The 27,804-nt window shown below is 36.5% G+C and overlaps 1 protein-coding gene across 1 annotated transcript in view; it reads left to right on the top strand.

Moving 5' to 3' along the window:
- Positions 1–26,366, top strand: part of UNC13C (unc-13 homolog C) — a 201,073-nt gene extending 174,707 nt beyond the window's left edge. Inside the window, exons 27-31 of the mRNA XM_068958236.1 lie at positions 712–792; positions 4,259–4,406; positions 20,322–20,414; positions 21,235–21,394; positions 24,949–26,366. Of these exons, the coding sequence (XP_068814337.1) occupies positions 712–792; positions 4,259–4,406; positions 20,322–20,414; positions 21,235–21,394; positions 24,949–25,234 (768 nt within the window). The 3' untranslated portion in view covers positions 25,235–26,366. The remainder of the gene's footprint in view (positions 1–711; positions 793–4,258; positions 4,407–20,321; positions 20,415–21,234; positions 21,395–24,948) is intronic.
- Positions 26,367–27,804: the final 1,438 nt, after the last annotated feature.

Consider the following 27,804-nt stretch of genomic DNA (forward strand, 5'->3'; position numbering starts at 1 on the left):
GTTAGTTATAATATGTATTTAAACACAGTGTATACCTCTACAGTAAACTCATCAGCACTACATTTCCCAAGGCAGTAACAGACAGCTTAGAAGTTTGCTATTTATGTCAGTTGTTCACTGATCAATTTGACCATTAGCATTTCAGAATTGGGCAGAAACGTCGTGATTTGTGTTTCTATGTACAATAACAGTCTACTAGAGGAGGTAAAATGCTGCCTAAGTAAAGAACAGGATGCTGTTTGTTTTTAGAAAAAAAAGTTCACAGGACTACAGTTACTTTATGATTATATTTAACTGACGTTCTAATCGGAGTCTTTTCTTTTAAGCATGGGATATTAACAAACATTAGTTTAACTGTCAGATTCATTAGTGAAATGAATCATTTCAGTATCATCTGTTATTATTCATTTGAACTTAAAATTTAACCTTTTTCTTCCCGACAGAACACAAAAACAGTATATCCTAGTAAAAGAAAGCAAGCAACAGAGATGCAGAGTATTAAACACTGTTCCTTTTCTTTTTCCCTACAATCAACAGCAGGACTGCTCTAGGTTAGAACTTGTTGTAAAAGAAGCCTAAAGTTGAATTAATCCCTGTTAAACATAGGGAATTTCGGAGCTGTTTTGGGGGCTGTTTTTTTTTTAAACCAAGGACAGGCCATAATAGTCTCTCTTTTATAATCATCAACTGCATTCTTAACATGCTTTGCAGGACCATGTCATTCGAGAGGAAGCCAGAAGCCTGACCTTGAGGCAGTGTGCAATAATGGAAGTAGCGTTAGCTACTATTAAGGTACAGCTTGCAGTGTTTTCCTGTTCTGTGCTAGAATGATCGAATACATGACTGACATGAACAGCAGATTCTAATATAGAAAGGTCCCACAGAATCATAAAGATCCATGACAAGAACAGTATGGTCCTAAGCTCTTCATAGAGATTTGAAAGCAAATGTCTAATGTGCTGCTTGCAACAAAAACTAGAAAAACTATTCAACCAATTGCAGACAAAACATGTACAGCATCCAATAAAGGGGTGGGTGGGCAAGGTTTCTTTGCAGTTTAAGAGTTAGTGCAGCTGAATCTGTCAGGCTAAATCCTTGTTATGTTGCCGCACAGCCTTTCTGTCCCCCACACAGGAAGGGCTGAGCCGGAAAAGTTATTGCTAGCTGCACTTTCCTACAAACATGTATGGCGCACACAAGTATTTCACAGCGCTGCAAACGAAAGATTTTTTTTTACCATGCAGTAGAGAGTGCACTATTTTAAATTCATTGTTCAGTTGAAATGTTTTGACTTTTTACAGTTCGTATTCACCGCTTATTTAACTGGCACCGCTACATAATTGGATTTAATTCAAAGATACAACTTAAGTATTCTGAATATTAGCCCTTTTTCGGTGAAACCAATCATATTTGTGCCAGACAGCTGTTAAGAACACATCTAAATGAATGAATTTATGTGCATTACCAACATGAACAAGGTAACTACTTTAGAAAGATCTTAGTATTACAATAAATGTTTTACCACAGATTTTACAATTGATTTTAAAATAGATTTTTAAGATGACCCTAACATTTAGAGACAGTTCATCCAACCCTATGTGTTACTGATCTCAGTATTAGTAGAAGTACAAATTCAATTTACTGGTAATTGATGAAGTACATCTAGGATCTGACCTCTCTGAAAGGATGGAAGGACCAGACCACAGGCCAGATGAATTGTTCTGAAAACTAGATACATATCCAGGCCTTTGTTTTCACCACCACTCCTTTTATGGTTATTGGGTTATGCCCCTAATAAAATGCAAAAGTAGGGAGATGAATAAAGCCCTTTGTAATAGAAAGTTGGAGACAAAAAGAGCCACTTTCACACAGTCTTTGCAGATTGGCTTTCTAAAGTTAAAAGAAAGCACTAGGCATATTATTTTATATACTTATCCTTTCCACACTGGGCTGGATTGTTACCTCTTGTAAATAACGTCAAAGCAATCAGTTTATAGAATCACAAAATCTGCTAGTGTCTCCAGATGTGGAGACAGCACATCAGTTAGGGTAAGGAGGCAGCTACTCTTAAGCATACAGCTGAAGATACAGTAAGAGGACATACTCATGATCAAGTCTTGTGTAACAAAATAGTGTCACAAAAGAACAAGGCAGAAGCATCAGAGAGACCGCCCAATGGCCATCTCTCCTGTTTGCAGTGGAGAGTCGTTTGCAGACAGACGACTGTTAGGTTGCTTCATGAATCCAGCTTATAAGTTTAATGATCAAAATGTAGAATTTTGTGGTAATACTAAGTAAATATAGTTTGTTTGAAAGCAAAAAAAGCTGCTCAAAAAAAAAAAAAGATTACAAGAATGGTAACAATGGCATATCGTTCAAAAATGAAGGAGCTGATTGTCTTCAGGGAAGGATTTCTGAAGAGAGCGGTATCTGTATGCCTGCACAGCCTCTTTACTTTCATTAGCCTACTTTTCATTACCAAAAATTAATTCACTGAGCAACTTACCAAAAATTAATTCACTGAGCAACTTACAATTATGATTTAATAGATGATGTTTGCATTTATGCTTGGGAGAGCATAAAATAAAGGAATAATCTCTCATCTTAAACATAGCATATTATCATTCTTTGTATATTGTACAAAGAAGCTTAGCAAATAGATTTCCTTTTAGGAAAAGCAGTTTCTACTCTTAGTTTTCTCAGTTATCTCATTATCTCAAAACAAAGGTAGTGTTCATTGATAATCATCTTTTCTGGTTTCCATTTTTGTCTTTGCAAGCGCAGTAAGCTTGCAGGCAATCTGCAAAGTGAAAATACCATCCAATATGACTTACTTACATTTGTCAAGTTTTGACCGAGAGACTGCAGTGGCTACAGCATTCATTTCCATATACTTGACATTAGGTACTTGGGTCGGCACCTTTCATTTGTCGGCATGACTTTCAAGTTCCCAGTCTGGTTTATGACCTGTGAACCTTGAAACCTCTTAAAATGGAACACGAATAGCAACTGAATATCAAGTGAACCATGTTAAAGAAGTTTGGCATCTGCCAAGAACAAGGTTGTTTGTTAGGTATCAAAATCCGAATCCTGGCAAGTAAAACCCTCTGTAGGCATTATTTTTCTATATTTGATTGCAAATTTGCAGTCAGATTTTTGCAAATACTATATATTTCTTATGCCCACATTGTGTTTTCTGCACGCAAAATCCATCATTTATTGGCAAAAGAAAGCAATCTCAAAACTCAAGCAGATTAGGCCCAGGTGTCATTGTTTCTTTAAATTTGCTTGCTTTCATGCCGCCTTTAGTCCTGTGCAGCTGCTGCATACTGCGTGTGCAGAGAGCATACTTCATGGGGAGACAAAACCAAAAAATATTGCAGTAATTGTCCCAATAACATGAAACACCATGAACAGATATTGGAGCTTCCTTACAGGTTGATTAAGAGCTTTGGTGAAAGCTTGAACACTTTCAAACAATTCCGATAATACAGATTTCCTTGGAAAGTACAATAATTAACTTGGAAAGATGCAAGTTTCCCATAAGCATGCAGTAATGACAAAAGAAAGATGACTGATTAAGTTAGTTAGTTAGAAAATCTTAAATTAATGCTAACTGCTCACATGGGATTAAAATAATTTGGCATTCTTAGTGGAACGTATGCTGTCTGCACAAATGCTGGGTAGCCCCTTACCAACCTGGAAACCTCCATGCTATTATTCATCAATCATTTCCCAAAGCAGAATTATATTTTCAGGCACTGAAAATTATAATGCAACACTAATCCAAAAATTTGCATTTTAGGATTTTTCTCTTTCTAAACTACAACAAATTTTGCCCTTCCCTCAGAAAGAAGATATTCTTTACTTGTGCTGTAAGCCATAGTTTGGGTTTTGGGATTTTTTTTAGCTAAAGAGTAATTAAATCCACTTTCCATCTCCACAATCTAAAAAGACCCTCGACATTTATACGGCTTTGAGATATAAGTACGTGAGAAAAGGAAGGGCAAATTAAAAAGTTTTGTGTAATTGTTTTCTCATGCAAATCTTAAATTTGCACGTTTGGAAAAAAAAGAGCTCTGTAGTGGAGATGATGATGGTTATATCTCAACCACTACAACCATAAATTTAACCACACCAGCCAGTGTTATTTTTAAAAGTTTGTGTAGGAACGTCACTCAAAATTGTATGTCTGACTGAGACCTCTGTCAGGTAACTTACTTACCTCTCTGAATGCCTGTCTTTGTTTTCTTTTTAGCAATACTTCCATGCTGGAGGAAGTGGCCTGAAAAAGAACTTCTTGGAAAAGAGCCCAGATCTACAGTCCCTGAGATACGCTCTTAGCCTTTACACACAAACTACTGATGCCTTGATAAAGAAATTTATACACACTCAGACGTCTCAAAGTGAGTGACCTATAATTTTGATGCGCTTACTTACATCTCTCTTATATTTTAAATGTTTGAAATAATTGGTTGCCAGTGGCAGTCTCCAAACATGATGGTATTTTAGTATTTATTGACTCAAATCCATGTACGTGATGTTGTCCTGTGTCAACCACTGCTGTAAATCAATGGAGCTTGACCGAGTTCAGTGCATTTACCAGACTGTCACTTTCCATGAAGAATAGGTCCTACAGTTCTGTATGAATACTGAGTATCACGATTATTTGTAGGAGCACTCCAGACACTAACAGGGTTGTACAAGCCAAAACAGAGTGTCTATCACAATTATTGAAACAAGATAAATTCAGAAAATATTTTAGCCAGTTATAGATACTTTCAGAGTTGGCAGCTGTTAATTACTAAGCAATATAACTGTGAAAAGTATGACATATCCCACAGAGTTTCCTTTGGAGATTAAAAACAACAAATTGTGAGTAACAGGCTCTTAAATGTAGCACTCTGATTTCACATTACAGAACCTATGCTGACTTCTTCTTCTAGCAGGCCATCTGTAAAAAGTATCTAGAGCCTTCAACAAAAGTTCTGTGCTGGTGAGTTTAGGAAGACATTGGCAGTGAGTCCATCACTATATGGGTTCAAAAGGAATGGGCTGTTTCAGCTGGCTGAAATACACCATTATTCTCCCTGTCTACCTGTTTTTCATTGTGCCTTTCAGAATTCAGACTTAAAAAACATGCCGCTGAACATGTCACATTTTTCACTTTGTCAAAATTTTGACAATCTCCCAAAACCAAATGAAGGCAGAGAACATTCAGAAATCTCAAATTAGGTATGTTTTGCATCTGGACCTCACCAACAGTAAAGCCACTTTTTTCTGCTCTGGAATTCTGGTGTAGTGCACAAAAAAATTGAAACACAGAAGGTCTCTTCATATTATGATAAATATACCGTTTATTAATGTTATGTGTCAGAAGAGGACCTTCTGTGACTTCCAAAGGAGGGCAAGAGTTCATGGGTGTAATTTTAGGCAAAGATACCTTCTGTTTTCAAAGAAAACTATTAGCATCTTTCTTATCCAATTTAGTGTTTTCATACTGCTGCAGTCCATAGGGGAACTGCTGTCATATATATAAAATGAGCATTACATTCCAAGCGGAAGAGTCTCTTCATTCCAGAAACTGCCAATTTTTACATAACAGTGAGCAATACTAGATTTCTTTTGAATGCAGTGAGCATTTGTTAAAATGGCCTGTCCATCACTTACTTAATATGTTTGAGATGGAATTCAATTTTCCCATCGCTAAGAATTACCTTGCTTCCACTCATGAAAAATGAGAAAAGTTTTAATTGGACAGTTAAGCTAGAAATCAATTGCTTTTATCTCTGAAGTACAATATCTCACTTACAATATAATAAGCTGTCATAAAACATAATTTTTGCAACCTGCCCCCAAGATTCATTCTAAGGAATGCTTTCCCAGACAGCTTCCATTTTAGACTGAGGATCTTCATTAATGATTCATACACTAGAAGTGAGAAAATTGGTATAAAATTCTCATATGTAAGGAACAGGTCATTTTTCCCCTCAGAAAAAGATTAACAGTATGGATTTACGCAGAAAATGATGAATTATTAGTACATTTTGCTTTTTCTTATGTACGCTTTCACTGCAACTTCAGGAGAGAAAATTATCCAGGTATAAGCAGCGATCCTTTACGATTTTTAAACCACAAACTCGAATAGTCTGATTTTCATCATGATTTTCAGCCTGAGGTCTGTGTTCCTTTCTGTGCATATGTTAACCTGCCTGTATTTGCACACCAATATTATCAGACGTGTAGCCACTGAGAATGAAAGTTAAGGAAAAGTGACTCATAACTTTTCATCATCCTTTGATGTCTTATTAAACAGAACTAAAAAAAAACCTCATTCATTATGCTCTCTAGTCTCCCAGCTGTGGCTCTATCATTAGCACTTAGGCAAAATAACTATTGTTGCTAATCAGAAACTTGCTCTGAAATGTAATTAAATTTACATCTGCCCTCATATTTATGTATGTGTATATAATCAGTTGTCCATAATCAATAAAAACAGTTGGCGGTAATTAAACTGGGAGCAACGGGAAAAGGGAATGTGTTAAAGAAAACAGCACAGTGAATAATGATAACTATAAATTGACTTGAGATAAAACAATTTCATCCCTATGAAAACAGTCTTCCCTTTTTGATTAGTACTTATTTTAACTTATGAAATAAGAATATTACCATCATAAAATTTTGATCAATAGATCCATTCTTACTTTAAAAGGAAACCACTTGCTTTCATTTTAAAGGGTCTAAGAGTGGTCTAATAACTGGTGTCTTAACTTCTGCACAATTACTTCTAACAGAGCTTTAAATGGTTAGAGAGAATGTTTTTGTGTTTCTAATTCTGCAAAACTCTCAAGCTGAAATTTATAAAGTGTCCATACACATCACAGTAAGGAATGTTTAACAGTTTTCCAGGCTTATTTCAAGGACTTCACACTGACAGAAGAAACTGTATCTATATATACACAGTTGACAAGTTCTTTTGGTCTTGAGTTCAAAAGTTACATTAACTTCACATGGTTTAATGCAAACATTAATTATTTCAAAATTCTGGAAAAGAATCCAAAAAGTTGTACATTAACTTAAGATATCGGAGAGATACAGGACTGGCACTAGCTCAAGTGCAGTTTTCCATTCTAACTGGTCTCACAGGGATATTTGAATACCATTGTCTGTCTGCTTTGACTTGTCAGTCATCTGCAAACAGAGTATGAAAAGTCATGTATATTCTTCATTTTGTTTTACTCTCACGTCTATGCACAAGGTGTTTCATCTTAAACACTTTCAACAGCAGTTCCTAAAGCAATTTACATATCCTTGTAAAGCCAGAACCTCAGCTAGATGAAAGCAAGCCTTTGGCTTTTCATAATCAAAATTTTCATGTTCCTCAAAATTTTCATATGAAAGTTCCATTGTGACAATACAGCACCGTGGGAATATTCTTCGTTATAGTCTGGATGCTCAGTTCTCCTGTATTGAGTTGCGTACAGCTCTCAGGCCAAATAAATATTTTACCATCTTCTACTCATTTGGCTTTTATAATATTATGAGCACGTGGCAAGATAAACAAGATGCAAGGGATGTGTTTTAATTAGACCCTGGTTCCATTAATTAAATGTATGCCTAACATGTGCAGTACAATCTGTGGTCCTTTTCTCAACTATTTCTTGCTGTAGGGGGTTAGTAACTGCCACTCAGTCTATGACAGCTGGATGACAATTGATAACGAGAACTCTACCGTCATGTCATTATCTGAAAGCTAACTACTTTTCTAGTCCGTGCTGTACCAGACGTTAGGAGCATCAACACCATTCCCAACTCATTTAGCAGATGTCTTTTCTCCGTCCACTTACAGCTTTCTTTCAACAGAAACAAGACCCCTGTGGACAAACGTATTCACTGGTTTATACCAACTTCAAAGCTGTAATAACTTGAATTTTACCTTGCAGACATCTTCCATCACAGCACTGAGATCCTGTGGAGAAGGCTGGGGAAAAAAAAAAAAAAAAAAAAAACCAAAAAAACAAACCTCTGTATAGTCCAGCTAATTTATCGGTCAGGAAATAAATCCTTCCCAGTTCCTAAATAATAACTAGTACAGTATCCATCCGTGTAGCATAAAGAAACTAAGCCTTTACTAATTGCAGTGTAGGAAGGATACAGGCTGCTGCTCTTCTTTCCTCACTACATTATAGGTTCTCTGTTGGTTCTCATGCAAAATGTCTGCAATGAGCCGAACAGACAGCTTCACAACTTCCCTGTCTTGGGGAAAAAATAGAGTGGAGGTTTGGCAAACATTTTTTGTTTTACTTTTGGCTTTAGTTAGAAGGAATTAGGCGCGGTGAATCTAGCTATGCCAAACTGCTGTTGCTGACATTTGGCCCTACAGTACAGAACAACTGTAGCCTTTCCTTTAGAGACCTTGGCACATCAAACCAATTGAGACAAGGGCAAGGAAGGCTGGCTCTGCACAGTAGTTTAGGTGAACAGTAAAAATAAGGATTTGAAAAGTTGCACAAGCTGTTCCATGAATAAAATGAGCATTAATAGCAATATAATTTAAAAAGCAGCATAGCGTCAGGCCCCTGCTAGGCCCCTGCTAGCTTTCCTGTTTCTTCATTTTAAATGCCTTAGACTTCACCCAAGCATAAAACTTGAACTGCGTGCATACCAGACAAAAGGGGCATCTTTTTTCTTCATAATCCTATTGGCAGAGAGTGTTTATGTACACATCCACTAAAGGAGAGACTGCACTGTGTCAGTATAAGACGTGTACACACACACACACACACACACACACACACACACACACACACACACACATTGCAGTATAAGACGTGTACACACACACACACACACACACACACACACACACACACACACACACAGGTATTATATGCATTGGTAACATTGTTGCCGCAGAACGAGTTGTCTTAGTAAATCAGTTGCAGTGAAAAATAAAACCCCTAGCCAAAACAATTATATTAAGAAAGCGCAAATGTCATTTCAGCATAACTATCATCTAGATGACAGCATAACTGTCATCTTCTGAAACATCCATGGATGCTTTATGTATGATTTTTAAGCTGTCATACTGCTAACAAATATTTTTCAAAATACCGTCTGCAGCCAGCCAATGGTTTGCACGCAGTTCGTGATGATATGCATTGTGCCCACTCACTATTCAGCAAGAACTATCACCAAACTGGGAGACAATGATGAGGGTTACTTTGAACCACAGATGAAGGGGATTTTTATTTTTTTTCCATTTTCCATCAAGCTGCATTGTGTCCAAGGAATCGAAGGACAAAAAAAAGCTGTGTTTGGTTTGAGAAGCATAACTTACTTTTTTTTTTTTTTTCCCTAGAGATCTTAATAGCTATGTAAAAACTGTATGTTTTTGGCCCCTGATATTTCTTATAGTCAGGTATATGTTGGGCTATGTTCAGTAGGACTAATGAATTATATCCAAGAATGTGCTTTTTCACTGTTTCTGAACAAGGGTGACTGGTTAAAGCGGAGTTTTAATTCTGTTGTCTTTGTGCCTACAACTTCCTAAAGAGCAATTTGCATAGGCAATATTAATAGCAACAGTCCTGTCTTTTAAAAACAATGATTTAGCCTCAGGTACCTTCACAGTTTTTCATGTGGTGTTTTCAGTACACTAAATATGTAAAAGCTAAACTCTGTCCTTGTTGCTACAGTCAAATAAATTCGGAGACCATATTAAGGACATCATACATATGTTTTAAAAGTAAATTGTCACAAAGTCAAGACAAATTGAGTTGATATCTGCCATAATCCTACCCTGACTGATTTTCCATTTCAGAGCAGTACTACAGACGCTGAAGGCTTGCTTTCTGAACAGACAAGTGTCTGAATAAGTAAATGACAGTGACGTTGAACATAACCCAGAAGTAACTTTTTGAATAACTATCACCACCACTGTTTTTTTTTTAATGTGTAGTGATTTGCCATTTGAAAGCATCATGGTGATGAATGTTGTACATTCAATCCTCACTCAGTGCTGTGAAAATAAATCAGTACCCTTACTATGAAAATGAAAAAAAAAAAAATCTATCTATCTCATGCTATCATATTAAACATCTATCTTACTGACTGGCAAAATAAGATAGAGCGATTTCTCTTTGCTGATTACATCCCTACTTCTATGCCAAATCTGCCACTTTCAGCCTGTTTGGAAATTGAATACTACTCCGATGATGATCATTTGGGATTTTTAACATTGGTGCTAATATGATAGAAAGAGGAAGGCCCTATTTTTGACATTTACTTTAGTACAACAGCACTAGGATATTATTTCCAGGAAAATTGAACGATTCAATCCCAAACCACACATGTGCAACTAGCTGAGCAGTGTCTTTTGCAAATAAGTGATTGGTAGGACCACTTTTACCATTTTACAGACAAGGAATTATAAACCGCTAAAGCAAGGTCTGCTTTTTTAATGTTTAGGTTTAATATTAACCCGGTGTCCGGGTGACACTTACAACAGCCTGTTGTAAGAACATTCTTTTGGATCAAAGCTTTCCTTTTATTCAAGCATACACCAGTGTTAGAGCTGTCAAGAGCCATGCTGTGGAGCAGATAGCTTTTAGCATCTCCCAAAATGGGCATTGATCTAGAATTAAAGGCTTTTTTTAAAAAGCTGGAGGCAGTTTGCTGAAGAGCTTTGGAATTCAAGGCCTGAGCGACTGTCTGTCTTGCGCACTGACACTGTGGTCATTGATACCGCTGCAAAGAGGATATGAAGCACAGCCAAGGGAGACTCTTGAAGCATCAGTGCTACCACTACCAAGCAGAATCCTCGAGATACAGATAAATTTTCGTTCCTCTGGACTCGCCTGAGCTGTAAATTGTCACAAAAGTGACAATCTAAAAAGATTAGGCGCAACTAATAGTATACAGTAGCTATGTCTGAGCTAAATGTGGTCTTTTGCCCGCAGGCAGAATCGCCTGTGCATGCTACGATTGCACCAAACATGAGTCAGTTCGTAAAATAAAGGCACACTGCTGAGGCAGACCTAGTAAATCCTGCTCAGAGGCAGGACTTGGGGGGGTTCAGCGCTGTATGGCTAAAACATGCCATGGCTCGCTTGGAGCCAGATGGCAGCCAACACAGAACGTCATCAGGGAAAGCTCAAAGTTTTCTGCAAAAGACCATGTATTTACACCCCCCCCCCTTCCCCGCCCAGGTGTCAGCCTACAGCAAATCTAGACAAAAAAGGTCAAATTACAGTTCAGGTAGAAATGGCTCATTTTAACTACAACTTTCACAATCAGTGTGACGCTTTCAAAGTCACAGGACAACTCTTAGAGAGGAACAGACTCAAAATACTGAAATAAAGCCAAGCCAGATTGTATAGATTTTCCTATGCTATGATACAGTTGACTTACTGTAACTCAAAGCGCAGACCAGTCCAGCCAATTAGTTCCTGAAAAATTTTCATCCTGCTAGTCACCTTTTTATTGAAAGGAGTGATACTTTCACCTTTTAGACAAGTTAATTTAAAAGATAGTAAGATTAAAAGCAAGTTTATGGCTGTGTTTTAGTTCAGCCACTATGTCTTAACTCTTCAGCAATTTTGCACATTACAGTGTGTTGTGAATGTTCGCATTTAATTAACATTCACTCTAATACATCCATACTTCTGGTTTTAGCAAACTGTAAAAAGAAAGCACCTCAGACATTACAGTGTCCTGAATGTGCTCTCATTTATTACCGTTCATTTCTCCAAACTGAATGCCACTGTCGCATCTCACATGGTCGTTTATCAGCAATGGCCGGGAAAATATGTTTTTCTTACACATGCACAGCAGTTTGGTTTTTATAGGTCTCATCAGAGAATGCTACAGCTCTTTACTGTAAGGGTATATGGCACAGCAATCCAGGTTGGCAGGACTGCAACATGTTTTGTTGCTTGACTTTCAAAAATTTGTATTAGTTAAGCAGAGAAATCAATACTCAGCACAGAGCTCGTACCACAATGCCTATTTTGTGCATAAATGGCTGGGGAGAAGGATATGCTTGCACAGGAGCCGATTTGTATCGGCTTTCTTCTTTTCATATGCTAGACAAGCGGAAGCATCTAAAAACGAAAAGGTAATTAGAATTGAAAATATTTATCTAATTAGAATTAATAACTAACTATAACAGTAACTCCATGCTCAGGCTGTTCTTGTAAAACCACTAACGCAGGAAATTACACGAACAGAAGTTATTTACAAACGCCAAGCCAGAATTCAATTCTGTGTTCCCCTGCAACCAGTAATGGTACAAGGCAAAGCAAAATCTCACCATCTTCTTTAAATAGATGAAGTCAGGTTGAGATACTAAACTGATAGTATCATGGAAACCAGCAAATACCCTATTGTTTAGGCAAGAAAATGAACACCATTGCATAGTCTATGGGAAACAAAAATTGCTAAGCAGCTCTTATGAGTAAAAAAAGGAAAGTTTTTTTTTCAGCTCTTTGCATTTCAAGAACGTTGAATTGCACTATTATTGTAGCAAGCATATTTCGAAGGTTGTACTTGTATGCCATTATGAACTTCTAAGATCTAGTAATAGTATATCTGGTTCTCTTATGACCTAGGCATGAGACAGAGTTTAACTCAGGAAGTAATCCCTGCTTCATCCACTGTACTTTCAAACTGAGGTCAGAATCGTGTGTTATACAACATTATTTCATAAAAGAAAAAAATAGCCTGAAAAGATAAGCTGCAGAAGTCAGCCTAGTTGCAACGAACGTGTAGTAACAGACTATATAAAATGGGCACAATGAAGAAAATTTCAGAATTATGACTAACAGATTTCATCATATGCTAATATCATAATCAATGAGTACAGAATCTGGGGAGAAAATAAATATTTTAAAAGTTCAACTGTAAGAAAGCAGGACCGCTAGTGAAATAAAAGGTTTTTGTAGGCACTTAAGAGGCTGTCATGACAGAAAATATGTTTGGTTACCTTTAAATGAAATACTAAAGCACCTAAATTATAAGATGTGCATTACTGTTCCCCTTAAGTCTTCAAGAAAATGAACACAAAATACTGATATCCAAAATATTGTTAATAATGCCTATATGAAATCATCAGAAGTATGTCTTTTTTTTTTTTTTTTTTTTTAAAGAAAGAACTGAATGGTATCAGTGGAACATTCAATACATATATAAACCTTTTAACTTGAGAGGCTATTCTTGTCTGTATGTAGAACTGAGCGCACGCTTCAAAACACTGCATAAATTAGTATGTCTTTTCAGCTGTCTGGATTTTATTTATTTAAATATGTATACATTATACGTGTGTATGTGTATATATGTGTGTGTGTATACACACACACACACACACACACGTGTGTGTTTGTTATTACTACAAATGCATACTATTATTATCATTCATTATTACCTGTTCCCAGTGTTTAAATCTTAAGAATGCTTTCATAAATAGCATGGTGTTTACAGCTGTATCTCACCAGAGGCACCAAGATTGTCTTTGACTCTTCTACACACACATATCTACACAGTTGAATGTAGCAAGCCTGAGTGCCCACACTCTGAGCCAGGTAGACATCAACCAAGGGTAACATTTCTGTGTTTCAGTGCATATAGACTGAGTTGCTGAATGAAGAAGTATGTAGGGTTAGACCTCAAATCATGCCAGTCTGAGTACTCACCTTCTGCATCAAAGCTGGCTCATCCCTGATTTCTTACCATACAGACATGCAAGAGCTTACATTGCACAGGCACATATGCCAGATGGAAGCTGCTGACATTCACTTTTGGAACCTATAAGGGAAGCTGAGCAGGTTAAGGGAGGCGATGCTCAAGAACTAGCTAGCTACAACACAGTGGAGTGACACCATTACACATCAGGCCTCTATGCTTATGCGCCAGCATCACTGACTCGGGCTCTCTGATCTGTACTTGCTCTGAGGCTAAAGAGCTGATCACTACAAAACAGCCTTCCCGATTCCCACAGAAAAAAATAGTGAAGGAAAAAAAAAAATGTACATTTATATATTTATATATACACACACACACACGCGCACAAATATATATATATGTAATTAAATTCAATTACAGAACTTCCAACAATAGAGTCTTAGTTGTTTAATAACTTTTGACATTCAATGCTTTCCTGTCAAGCAAGCAATAGATTATTACGTTGTAATAACTGCAGGTCGCATAAAGGCTTTCAAGCACACCTAAGAACTCTCTTTTCAAAAGCGCCTGAGAGTAGACTCCAATCGCGTTTGGATGCGTTGTAGACTGCTTATTAGAGTCCAGCTTCCAGAAATGGAATCAGTTCTCTTCACAGAGATAAAATACTTACAGCATTAGGAGAGGGAACTAGTACTTTTCTGAGTTCTCTGAACTGAAGACTGTGAATTTAGATCCACATCAGAGCTGCTGTTTTGTTGACAAACCTCAATCCCAGATTTTCCTGAATTTCTAACACCAAAATCCAAACAAACAGCATCATTCTCCACTGTCTCTCTTGTATGTACGCTCTGACAACATAATTGTATGCCTAAAGCTCAACAGATTTGTAAAGTGGGGAGTGGGCAGAGAAAAAAAACAATCATATTAGGCACAGCTGAGATTTCTGTCTCTCTCTTCTTTTTTTTTTTTTTTTTTTTTTTTTAAATAAAAGAGTCACTATATTCCAAACAAGTTCTATGAACTTTGCCAATGCAATGCAGGTTTGGGTAAAGGGTCATACTAATAACAGAAGGCATAAGACTCCATTGCATACTGTCTTTATAAGTGTTCTGCAGATAAGTGAGTCTTGCTTCTACAATGACTGCATGGTTAGAATTGTCTCTGCAAATGCCACTGCAGCAGGATGGACACTGGACAGACCACAATCACATTGGCTTTTAATGCTTCTGGATGTCATTAGTTTAAAAAAAAAAAAAAAGAAAAGAAAGAAAGAAAAGAAAAAAAGAAATTAAAAAGAGAAAAGAATAAGAATGAAATCTGTAGTTAATTAAAGCTGTAATTGTTAATAGATGACAACAGAGATATGTCCCTAGTTGAACAGCAATGGAAACCCATTCTTCTTCTCTTTTGCTACTAGACTACTTTGCAACATAAAAAGAATCCTTGTTTTACAAGCATGCCCTTTATGTCTCTCTCAATCTCTGTCACACACCGGCACACAATTTGCTGCTGTGTCTCATTCTGTATCCTGTGATAAACTCAAATAAAGCCTCCTCCAGATTTAAGAATTTTACATGAAACTACTGGCAGTAAGATACGATGAATGCCAAGAGATCCTGAAGCAGTTTCAAAAGAGAAAAAAATTGCTGTCCAAAACATTAGATAGAGAGTCCTTATCATGAAATGATATGTTAACCATGTTAACCAAGGATTAGACAACCATTTTCAAATTCTAGTCTACAGGCACAGAGCTGATGAAACAGAAGACGTGCAGGGACAGATATTCTCTTAGGGTTCACTAGGTGCAGTACTACTTATTTCTGACTTATTTACACCATTAAATTATTTGATCTTCACTGCTCATTTTTCAAGGCTGTTGTGTTTCACTTTGTTATAGCTACCAAATTTTGCCACACTGAACTGTAAATAGAAGAGATTGCAAGCTTGACGCTAGTGTTTGTTTAAATACAATACCAGATTAAAAACTAACTTTGTTAACAGGTGCATCAGGCAATACCATTTTAGATGGGGCAATTCTGTCTTCTATGACTACTTCTATATGAGAATTTGTATCATTAAATAAACTTTCCTATGTTTATATTAGAAGATCTCAAATACTAAATATTATTTTTATATACATTATGTGAACTTTGGGCTTAGCTGCAGCGCTACTGCTACTTATGTGCACAAGCTCTGCTGTCTTGGATACTCCTATCTGTCTAACTGTGGCAGGTGGAGATTTAGAGTCAGGACCTGTGAACAGACCAGTTATTAGCTCAACTTCTCAGATGAGATCTCTCCCTGAGCTCCATGCTGCAATACCAGTGCTCCTAGCACCCCTCAAAACAAACTAGTTTTAAGCGAGTCTAAATGGGCTGCACCACAGCAGTGGCTGCAGAAGAACTATGCCAAGTCTGTGAAAGCATACGCACATGCACGCCTCTGGGCAACACACATCAACTCACTACGTGATTTGGGGGTTCTGTACAGGCAACTAGTGTTTGTTTGAGTATTTACAAGCACTTCTAGAATTTTAAATTGATGATTTTGAAGGGTATCTATCTGGAAATGCTCACAAAAGTTTGCTGACAGCAATTATATGCGGTTACAAAAATATTTACTTCCACAAAGTAAATTTTTAACAAACACTCATATGAGAAAAATTTGAGTCATAGTTATACATTATTACCATTGAAGGAATAGCAGAATAGAAGATTCCTATATTTTATATTGCCACAAAAATATGAAAAAAATATCTGCATCTACCACCTTTGCAGTGTTACTATATTAGTTTTGCATAGTTTTTAAACTATGAGGAAACAGGCATGGTTTTCTTCACAAGTCACAGAGGGCTAGTATTAGCCCACCAATCAACCACAAACCTACCACTATAAACTCATTTCATGCTAAAAAGCAGAGTTAGTACTTCTGTTAGTCTTCTAATGAGTTGAATTACCGTATTAAAGAAAGAGAAGTGCAGTCATTGTCTGTGGCGCAGGGCTAGATATTTTTTGTCAGCTAAATGGACCTGTTAAATGTGGTAGGATAAAACGACCTTTCCAAAGGGCAATCGGAATCACTGAGAGCTATTTCTGCCCTGACTTTACAAGGCCTGGCAGTAAGAAAGGAAACAAAACAACAGAGAGAGATCAGGGACTTTAAAATGAAGCGCCATTGTTTTTGAATGCCAGCAAAAGGCAGTATAAGTAAATTCTAGGATTGTATCTCTGGTTTGTTCAGCAGGAAGGGAGGGATGGGGAGGAGGGGGGAGAGAGAGAGAGAACGTGGATGCAAGACCAAAGGGCTGGCGACTAAAGGAAACCGTGCTTGTATTCTAGACTCCATTAGAAATCGTCTCTGCTCTCCAAGAGGTTTTGTTGCAAGAAGTTTCCTGGGCAATAGCGATATGCAGCGTCATGTAAATATCAGTTGTCTTCAGTATAAAAATGCTTGAAGTTTTACATAGCTTTCTTTATAACTCTACCAAACAGTACTAGATACACAGGACTAATCCTTCTACCTACTTGCAATTCTGCTTAGAGCACTGTTGCGTAATACAGACTACTAGGACAAGGAAAGAAAAAGATCAGTTAGGAGAACTACACAAGGAAATAGTTTGCCTAGTTTAAAAAAAAAAAAAGTGTGAGAAACAGAAGACTTAGCTCTTAGGTTCATAGATTTTGTCCTGGTAAGATCTCATATGATTCATTACAGGTTAACACTGCACTCCATTACAAACTTCATCTGCTAGTTGCTGCATCAGCTAATGAAAGCATTAATCATTTTCTTCCAAAACATTCCCTAATTTTTTTTTTTTTTTAAGCTACAGGCTAAAACAAGTGATTGACACTGGCTGATATATTCAGTAGTACTCAGGATCAGACTGACTCACCTTCCAGTGCAGTCAGTGGTAAATTAATTCTCAGTAGAAGTGTGTTTGAGAACCTCTGACAATCCCTCTCAAAATGTTTATTCAGTTTATTCTAGCCATTCAATATGCCTATGCTTTAGATGTTGCAAATTCCTGGTTCTTCTCTCCTACCCAGCTCGGCAGACAAAGCTTTTCAATCAGAAGAACAAAAGAGTAACAGCTTACCAGCATGTTTAACTTAGACTGAAGAAGCTGAAGATGGCTTGTTGGCTAAAGCACAACTATTTCTAACATATGTAAACAAAACCATATTCATAGAAGAGGTCCTGCACGCAAAAAAATAAATAAATAAATAAATAAATAAATAAATAAAAGGCGGCCTGTTATGGTTGAGCTGTGCAGTGTTTAACAAGATGAAAACAGTATTCTTCTGTTCTTTCACAGTATGAAAGAACAAGACAGGTTTACACTCTAGAAGCTCCAGTCTCAGCTCTCTTTTTGATTTACTTTACTACTTCAGAACACCAATGAGAACACCCTATATAGATATTGGAACTTTAGTCTTGATTAGCCTTTGTGAACTGCATATGTAAAAAAATGTAGGCTTTACTTAATTCAAGTTAACTAATCTACATAAATAAGAGAGAAGATGTTTGCAGTTTGCGTACAAGTCAGCAAGTTGGCTTAAACCCAAGACTAACTCCACTGAAGAATACTACATTTCATAAATGAGGCCTTGTTAAGACAGTCTTGTTTCTCTGGACAGAATTTTTTACACAGCACTTCGAACCCCCCCAAAATTAACAAACAAATAAAAAAAACTATTTCAAGACACAGAAATTCACTGTCAATATTATGCTGCTCACTGATACATGATCTAAAGACACTGGGGTTGCAAGAGAAAAGAGGAACAAGAAATCAGCTTTAACTATATCGTCTAGACCAAACAAAAATTTCCTTTCTCTTCCTAAATAAAACCTATTTTTACTGCACAGTTAGATTAAGAACATGTATATTAAGACAGAAATGAAATAGACTAGAAAAGCTGAAATAAGGTCAGTAGAACAGCTTTTTTAGAATAGTAAAACCAGGAACTTATCATGCATTATTCATTGTGAACAATACGTAGAATGATTCAGCAGCTTAATTAGAGGCCCAGTATAGTACAGCTTGCTTTGAGGAACTGTCCAAACTACAACAAGAAGTTTAATGGCTGCCGCTGAAGCTAAACTTCCTGTCATTAAAAATCTGATGCATAACAAATTGCCTAGTTAGTTACTTATCTTAAATGGGCCAGACCATCTGGCTGAAAATTTTTATGAGTAACCTGTGATTCAGACGTAGCAGCTATGAGCAGCTTAAGAAATTAAAAGAGTTTGTATGTTTTTACTAAAACTCTGTTGTTTCTGACTGTGCTTCAGAAGTGGATTCTGAGCCAAACTCACTTGAAAGTTGGAAGATACAGAACAGCGTTCAAGGATTCTGAGCAACATAACTGAGCATAATTTGATATGTCAGGAAAAAACCTTGTTCTCTAAAGCAGTAACGCTTGGGGGTGAGAGCATTTAATTCACCTTGTGACGTACAACCAGTGCAGAGAGCATAATTATAGATTATACCAACACAACCAATAAGCCTCACTGTGGAATGCATTTCTAGGATTTCGTTGATGGTGAGATTGAGAAAAACAGGGTACAATAAAGGAAAAACAAAATATCCCGGGTATAAACTAATTCAGGACAAAAAATATCATTTTCCCAGTATGTTCACACAAGGCACATAAAAAACGAGACAGACCTCTTCCCTGTCCTCATCCCTTCATGGGCTGCTGGAATTTCTAAGAGAAAAACGTCTAGGGAACATTTGCTTCCCCTCATGTGCAGATGGATGGAAAACCAGCGGGCAAGGAATTTATGTATGAATAGAAAGAACAGAATCTTCCCTTGCCAACCCACAAAAATATTAGCCAATTATAAAGGGAGAGTAATTTGGTTTAGTAAACGGCTCAGGGAGATTAGATTGGGATGTATGTGAACAGTACACAGCCAGAGTTCACCTTTCACTGCAATCTAATTAAAGAACAAGTGTACATATATCCCCATTTTGTTTATATTGTACTGTTTTAACCTAGCCTATGACATATTAAAGTAAGGACCTTTGAATATATATTGAGACTTATTTTTAGGGCTCTATTATGTGCAAAGTGACTTAGAGCCTGCACTGGTGCTTAAAGCAGGGACTTTCAAAATTAAGTTCCTGGCTCTTCTGCCTTCCCTGCAGCCAGCCAGTTTTTTTTTTGTTTTTTTGTTTTTTTGTTTTTTTACACTCAAGCCCATGTGCCAGTAACTAGTGCAGGCGAACTTTACTAGTTTGGTTATAAACTTAACAGAAATTTACTGCCTCCAGTATGGGGGCAAGGGACTGCCGTCACAGGATTCATCAACAATACAGAAATAGCTTTCCAAAAGCGTTCAGATTTGGGGACATCAGTGCAAATGAAGCTTGGCGAAATCACCACCTTTGCATTTCAGTGTGCACATCTAACGACAGCCAGAGTGGAAGGATCCCATTGACAGTTTCTCCTCGTTTTACTAAGGCACTTTATGTAGATATTTGCTATTGCCAGGTATCTTTGTGGCAGCAATCATTTATGAATCAATAACTGATTCCCATGTAAATGGGAAATACATGTCAGAATTTTAAGTGTTTCTAAGGAAGAGTATTACTTGCGTTCTATTACTGTCTGTTTCTCTCCTGATTATTATTTCAGGCCAAACTTCTAATAATTCAGTGGGTGAGATATCTATACAGGTGGATGTCTCTACACACCCTGGAACTGGTGAGCATAAAGTTACTGTAAAAGGTAAGCTAGTTTTAAAAAGAAAGCAACAACAACAAACCCCAGAACCCCATGAATATTTACATACTCAGTAAAATATTCCTGTAATGAAATGACAAATGTTAAGTATTACAGTGCTTCTAAAGCTATGAGTATGATTTAGGTTATTAGGTTCATACTTTTTCCTTGCTCAACATCAACAGGAGTCATGATTATACAGGTCAGTATTGTCTGTGCTTCCCTGTGCAAGTCTGCTAGCATGCTAGCAGATAGCTATATATCTAGCTATATATAGCTATATATATATATATAGAGAGAGAGAGAGAGAGAGAGAGAGCACTTATTGAGCTATAAGATCTTACGTGTCAAATTGCACTTTAGAATTACTTTTATATAATTTTATTTTCCAAAAGCTGTAGCAGAGTCAGATGGCGAATGACTACACCAAAATACTGTAAATGTTTTGTTTTTTATAAATTTAAGTCCCTTTGTTCTGCACAGCCTGAATTCCAATGCAAAGACAGTTACCTTTATATTAGCATAAGCTGATTTTTGAATTACAGTGGAAGTAGCAGACAAACAGCTGTTAAGGTCAATATTTGCAAAGTACAGATTTGTATTTGCCACTATTTTAACTGGAAGTATTCAGATCTCTTACTCAGCAGACACCAGACAAAGATCCCGCTAGGTTTGCCAGGTATAGATTTTTGAAAGGAAAGATCTCAGGTCACCCTCCACTGATCTTTCATTGGCTATATAAAGTCATGTTGGATAACTAATTGCAGTTCTTCCAATGGGATTTTATTGGTTAACCTCATTTATTTTCTTTTTTTTTTTTTTTTAGTTGTAGCAATTAATAATCTAAATTGGCAAACAACAGCTATGTTCCGGCCATTTGTGGAAGTCTTCGTATTAGGTCCTAACCTCAGCGACAAGAAAAGAAAACACGGAACTAAGACTAAGAGCAACACCTGGTCACCAAAATACAATGAAACTTTCCAATTGTAAGTCTTTTTTGTCTGTTAATTGCATATTTTATACACATTTTGTTAGAATTTCTTGCAGTTAAATCTGTAAGGACTAAAAAATCCTAAGGCTAAGGCTATATAGGTCAAAGAGCACACACAGACAACACTTCAAAACAATTTGTTAATTGGTATCAGTTTTATATGAAGATGAAAGACAACCACTAGGCTTTCAGTCTTAATAAAAGCTGGTTAAAATGTGCAATTCTTTTCCACACACAAAAATAAATATTTAGGTACCCAGGAAAACATTTGTTTAAGCGGTTACCTAGACTGAAGTGCTCACTCTTCCTGCTAGAGATCTGGACCGTTACGTCTGTAGAGACGTCCAAAAATTTAAAGCAGTGCTTATATATTAATGTTATTATATACCTCTGTTATTTAATCCTCCAAGCGATAACCTTTTCACTCAGTCTAGGTTTTAAAGTTAGTATTCCCCAGAGCACACCCCTTTCACCTGTTCAGTTCTCCTCTCCTTTCCCAACTGACACCAATTCCTTTTCCGAGCACTGGAAAACCCTGCACTGAGGACTGAGTTCACTCTCTCAGTATCCGACCACAAAGCTGCTGAGGCTTGCTGCCACTGATTTTCTTTATTCCTCTGCTGCATCCGTGATAATAATTGGCCTCTGAGGATATAGAACAGAAAGAAAGGTGAGACGTATGATCATAAAAGGGCAGGCAGAAGAAGGAAACCTTAGGAAAAACGGAAGCAAGGCAGGCTACATGTCCTGTCGCTCAAGTCAAAACTTTTCATCCTTGCACTCCACAGCCTATTGCTAACTGTTTCCCAGGACACCTGGGACCTCAGCTCCTTAGAACTGCTCTAAGCGTACTGGCGTGGCTGGGAAGGGAGAATACACTGGTTGAAATTGCATCATGTGTCCCTCTAGTATAATTTTAAGAAAATGATACCATTAATTGCACTGAGATTGCACTATAAACAAAAGTAGTAATCTATGAAATATATATGGAACAAATGTCGTCTTTACTTGTTTCTCTGGAGGCTACTGAAAGCACAATTAAAAATGAAATTAAAGAGGCTGAGTTTCATATACTGCAACTGGATGGATAAAAGGGTTTAAAAATAAAGTAGCAAAATGGGAATAGTTATAAAAATCCAAATGAAATGACATCAAATTAAGCAGAAAGTCATCAATATGTACAGATTTTTTTCATTTTCATGAATAACGTTACCATCTGAAAGCTGAATACACTTCCATCTTTAAATATTCCTCTTTGTTGGGACCAAACTGTATAAGGATTACAAAGTAAGTATAAAAATAATTTCTGAAGGGAAAAGGTGAAGTAGTGTTATAAAATACAAGTTTATGTTTCTTATTTGTAGCAGCATAATCCTCTTTCTTTCATTGCAACTTCAATAAATAATGTGAATCTTTCACCTTAGGGAGGAAAGGATGTGTTTAAATATCTTTTATGTCCAGTAAGAATAAGCAGGTTAACACTGACTATTAAAGAAAATGAAAGTATCAAATAAATACCACTAAGCTATTTTAGTACTTAACCCTTGAATCAGTCACCAATTTAACATAGGCCTCTGCCACTGTTAACTTTCAATAATTCAATAAAGTAGTTGGTTGGCCCACTCCTCTTACCACCCCTGTTGTTATCACTCATAGTGAAGTAGGAAAGTAATAATAAAAAATATATAATTAATCGGACGTCAGAAATCAATTTATGAAATAACTTTTATGGAGGACCCGGGTATTATTTCAAAGCTATACCTTCTTCCTAAAGCTTGATGAATGATTTTAATGGCGCAGCTTTTATAGAAACACTCAGATCCTTCAAATGATTAAAGCTTAAGTGTTGCTCAGTTTCCATTCATCACAAACTGAAATTGCATTCAAATAGCGGCATCTCACTAGAGCTGACAGATCATCTGTCAGTCACTTCTATATTTAGATTAAATGAAATAATATTGTAAACCATCTCTCTGAGTGCTGCCCTGCCCTGTGCGTCTGCTTATATGATTTAGAGCAATGAGTAAAGGATGTGGAGCAATAAAGCAAGGTATTTTTAGGAAACAGTCCCCCAGTATATCCATGGTCTTGAGCATAACAGCTCCTTCTCTCCCCTGGCGACTGCAGTGACCCGCATAATGCCCACCGATTTCAAGCAGGATGAAGATGTACCAACAGATGCAGGCAGGGCATGTTAAACATGTTCCTGCCGGAACAACTGCATAACTGGGCACGTTTTCTCCAGTTGGGTTTAGCCTGTCAGTAGGTACATTTCTAACTAATTACAACTAGCCACTAGGCTTGGGGGGGTATTAGTCACCTTGCATGTGCTAAATAGAGCGTTCACACCATTTCTTAAATGGTCTAGAGGATCTCTGGCTACCTTGGGAGGGAATAAACTTTACCCTTAAAAATCAGGTTATTGGGCTTTTTTTTTTTTTTTTGAACTTTATGAAAGGTTTTAAAACATTTCAGTTCCCCTGGATGCTTAAAATTTGTTCTTGCCATCATTTCAAAAATACAGTACGAGAAAAAAATTTCTTTTTTTTTTTTTTTTTATCTAGGAACAGTACTTACTGCACAAGTAGTGGATAAAACAAAGCATGAAAGTAGCAACGTAGAAAAGCTGTGATAAAACAACAGTTATTAAAATTAAATGACATCATAAATGCTTTATATCACATTTTCACTCTTACTTTTCCAAGGCAACCTCTCGTTTGTGTTACAATAGAAAGCATTATCCATCCAATATCCAAACCAATAGCCATCCACCTAACCGTGAATTTTGAACAAACGGTACGACAGACCCTACAGCTAATTTGGACCTGGCAGAATAAACAGGAACAAAACTTTAGCCGAGATGCATTTTGTGTCAGTGAAAAACTAATTTGGAGAGCCTTTTATCAGACCCATATGCCTGCTCATGCAAACAAACAAACAACAACTTTCAGTAAGGACAGAAGAGAAATTGTTGAAGTATTGATCCAGAATTCTGCACTGCAGTTTTGTAACTGCAGTTATGCCTAGTACATTTAAAAAACAGATACTTAAGAGCAGGGAAGCTACTTTTACATACTTGCACATTGCAGAATTACTAAGCTAGGAAGAACTGTGCAGAAAAGTCCAAAAAAAAGAAGTCAAAAATAATTTATTCTGGCATAGAAAATATGGAATGCCTAAAAGAAAGCCATCGACGATTTAAGGTGGCAGTATAAACATTCCTGTTTTTTTCAATTGTTAAAAGATGGTATAAAATCTGTGCTTAAACTACTTGAATATTTTAGGCACTATCCTCAGCATGTTTCAGATACTGAGGGAACTAACGAATTCTCTTAAGTCTCTGTTCAGGTCAGTGGGAACAGAGGCTACCTGACCAGTAGCATCCAAAAAAGGTTAACCATGTAAAAGGCTTGAAGTAAATGATACTCTTGCAAAAACTGGAACTACCACTATCAATCATTATTAAGGTGACTAGATTTCTACAGCATGTTCACTTAGGGGAATTAAACTGAACTGCTTGTTCTAAATCTGCATTTTTAATCCATGCAGCATTTTGAGTAATGAAGACAGGCCAGGAGCCTACGAGCTTCATCTCTCAGTGAAAGACTACTGCTTTGCGAGGGAAGATCGCGTTATAGGAATGACAGTTATTCAACTGCAAAACATAGCAGAGAAAGGTAGCTGTGCATCTTGGTATCCCTTGTTGAGAAACATCTTTGTAGATGAGACTGGGCTGACAATCCTTAGAATACTTTCTCAGCGGACCAATGATGAAGTTGCTAAAGAATTTGTAAGACTTAAATCAGAAACAAGATCTGCTGAAGAAATGGCCTAAAATACCCAAGTAAAGCAAGACTGTCACCGCCAAGAACATAGCTACAATGCTGTTGTCTGAATAGTGCATGCAATGTGAAAATCTGTGGGAATGTTTAATTAACTATGTTTTCAGTGTTTGCCAGTACCTAGGTACTATATTTGCAAGGTATGTCCAGGAGCTCTGTATCTTTTATACATATTTTGGTCTTTGGTAAAGTAATTGTTCCAATTAAGTGCCAAAACTAAGATTAAGAATAAATGGTTCATTATATATTTTAAAATGATGATTTCACCTCATCACAATTCATTTATTTTTTAACATTTGTTAATAAATAATTGGCTCTCTGAGCTGATTAATAAGTTGTTTCTGCTAAAATACCGTGCTGCTTATTGTAAATTAAGTTACCTCCCTTACTGTTATGTTAAAAATGTAGCTAATTTCAAACTATCATTTTATGCTAGCCTCATTTTAGGTCTCTTACAGATAACTTTTTCTATCATTACTACAGATGCAGTTACTTATAGAAAGTGTTTGTAATTTTATAATTATCAATATAAAGTAATGATTTTTGCATAAATATTGAAAAGGGATGGAAATATTTTATGCTAATCTTTTTCCAACCTTTCATAAATATCACTGTGAAGAAATGCTGTTAAAGCAAGTTCTCAAGAAGCTGTGCTTATCAGAGTTTGTTACTGATGTTTGATATCTTGAGATAACTTTGTTCTTCAAAACTGCCAAGGTAATATCATATTTGTATTAAAAAGGTAAGTCAATAGCTGTAGAAAAAGACTGCCACACACAACAGTATATGTGCTTTGAAATTTTTCATCTTTTTTTAAAATGATATGGTACTGTATAAGGGTTAATAGTTTGGAATATGTAAAGCTGGTTTGTGGTTTGTTTCTAGAAATTGTTTATGAAAAGTAATGATGCTGTTAGCATTTTCACTCAGAGTTATTAATGTTGCTTTACATACTTAGCTGTAACATCAGTTAAGTGCTTTATTTCTTTTTTTTTTTTTTAGAAAAGTTCAACAGTTTGTACTTATGCAACATTACTATGTATTGCACTAAAGCAACCTCTGTGTCTTGTAAATAAATATATTTAGTGAGAAGTTGTAAAATAAAGTATGAAGAAACTCCCTCTAGTTTTGTCATTTGGTATTTATGTACCTATAGGTTTTAAATGCATGTGAGACCAATTTACAGGGCTACAATGTAACATTATGAATAGTCAAAGCATAGTTTCTGATACCATTTGCATCTTTCATAACTGTAAGACCTGATCTGTCAATGACATACAAAATTATAACAAATTAGGTAGTTATTTTGTCAATGCACATAATAAAATGTTCTGGTGCATATATAAATATAATTGTATATGCATACCTGTATTTGTCATTGTTTTTTGGTTACAAGTGTTTTTAGTAAAACAGGATGGCATTTTCAGCTTTGTTTAGGAAAAAATAAATAAAAGCAAGGGGAAATATACAACTAGCAGAGTTGATTCCAGTCTGTTAAAAGGTAATATGTGACTCCACCTCGGTAAAACAGATTCTTGCCAGGATATCCTCTCATGAGATATGTAGATGAAATTTTTGAAACATCTTTCAATATCTTCATTCCTCTTGTTTGAGGACCAAAAAGTAGATTTGCCAGAAGTAAGAGTTAGACATTTAGAGATGATCTGCACGGTCTCCAGGAAGTTAACAATACTTCACTAAGATCACTGGGGCGGGGGCTGAGTTATCAATCAGTGTATATCCTGCTGATAGTTATGCATTGAAGAATAACTGTGATAGAGATTTTAGCGGGTACATTTCCCCCGCCTTGTCACTTCACAAAGCCATTTCTCCGTGGGAAAAGTAATGCTGATAATTTTGTATTTTAGAAAATAGTTCATTAATTTAGACATTGAATGATTGTACTTGACTCCTAAACATTTGTGAAGATGTAACTTCAATAATACCTACTGAACATAGGTTGTATGTAATTACAAAAACCTGCAAAACTATCCCAAGTATTTAGAGACCCAATATCCATCTTGAAAATAATCCCATCCTCCAATGTTTCAAATGCATTGTGTGTGTTGTGGTATACGTAGAAGTAAAATCCCAGGGTAGCTCTAGTAACTTTAGCAAAATTAAAGAGCATTTTTTCTGAACCTCTATAATACCTCCTCCTGAGCAATTTCCATTTGGATGTGCAGGTCTTACTGCTCCTTATCTGTATTTCTGCAAGGCATAGCAGCCATAAGCAGACACAGCCTCAAGTAAAAAAGGGAAATAATCAAGGGATGAGGTGGTTCTGCAATATAGAACGTTACTGTAGATAAAATGCAGAGAGAATCCCACAATAAATCATTTGTGGCTCCTTGAAATAAAACAGAAAGGCTGGGGGTAGACCACATCTGTATTTTTCACCTGAAGCACTTTCATTATATATTTCTGTTGGTGTTTATTCTGCTGTAACATGGCATGCATTTTGGTGCATAACATATTCACCGCCAGCTTAAATATTTATCCTTGAGATTCACCTACAAAGGAATAATGATTGAACTTCTGAAGGAAGTCAATCACTGCTCTT

Source organism: Struthio camelus, chromosome 12, assembly GCF_040807025.1.
Source record: "Struthio camelus isolate bStrCam1 chromosome 12, bStrCam1.hap1, whole genome shotgun sequence".
In the NCBI taxonomy this organism is placed as follows: domain Eukaryota; kingdom Metazoa; phylum Chordata; class Aves; order Struthioniformes; family Struthionidae; genus Struthio; species Struthio camelus.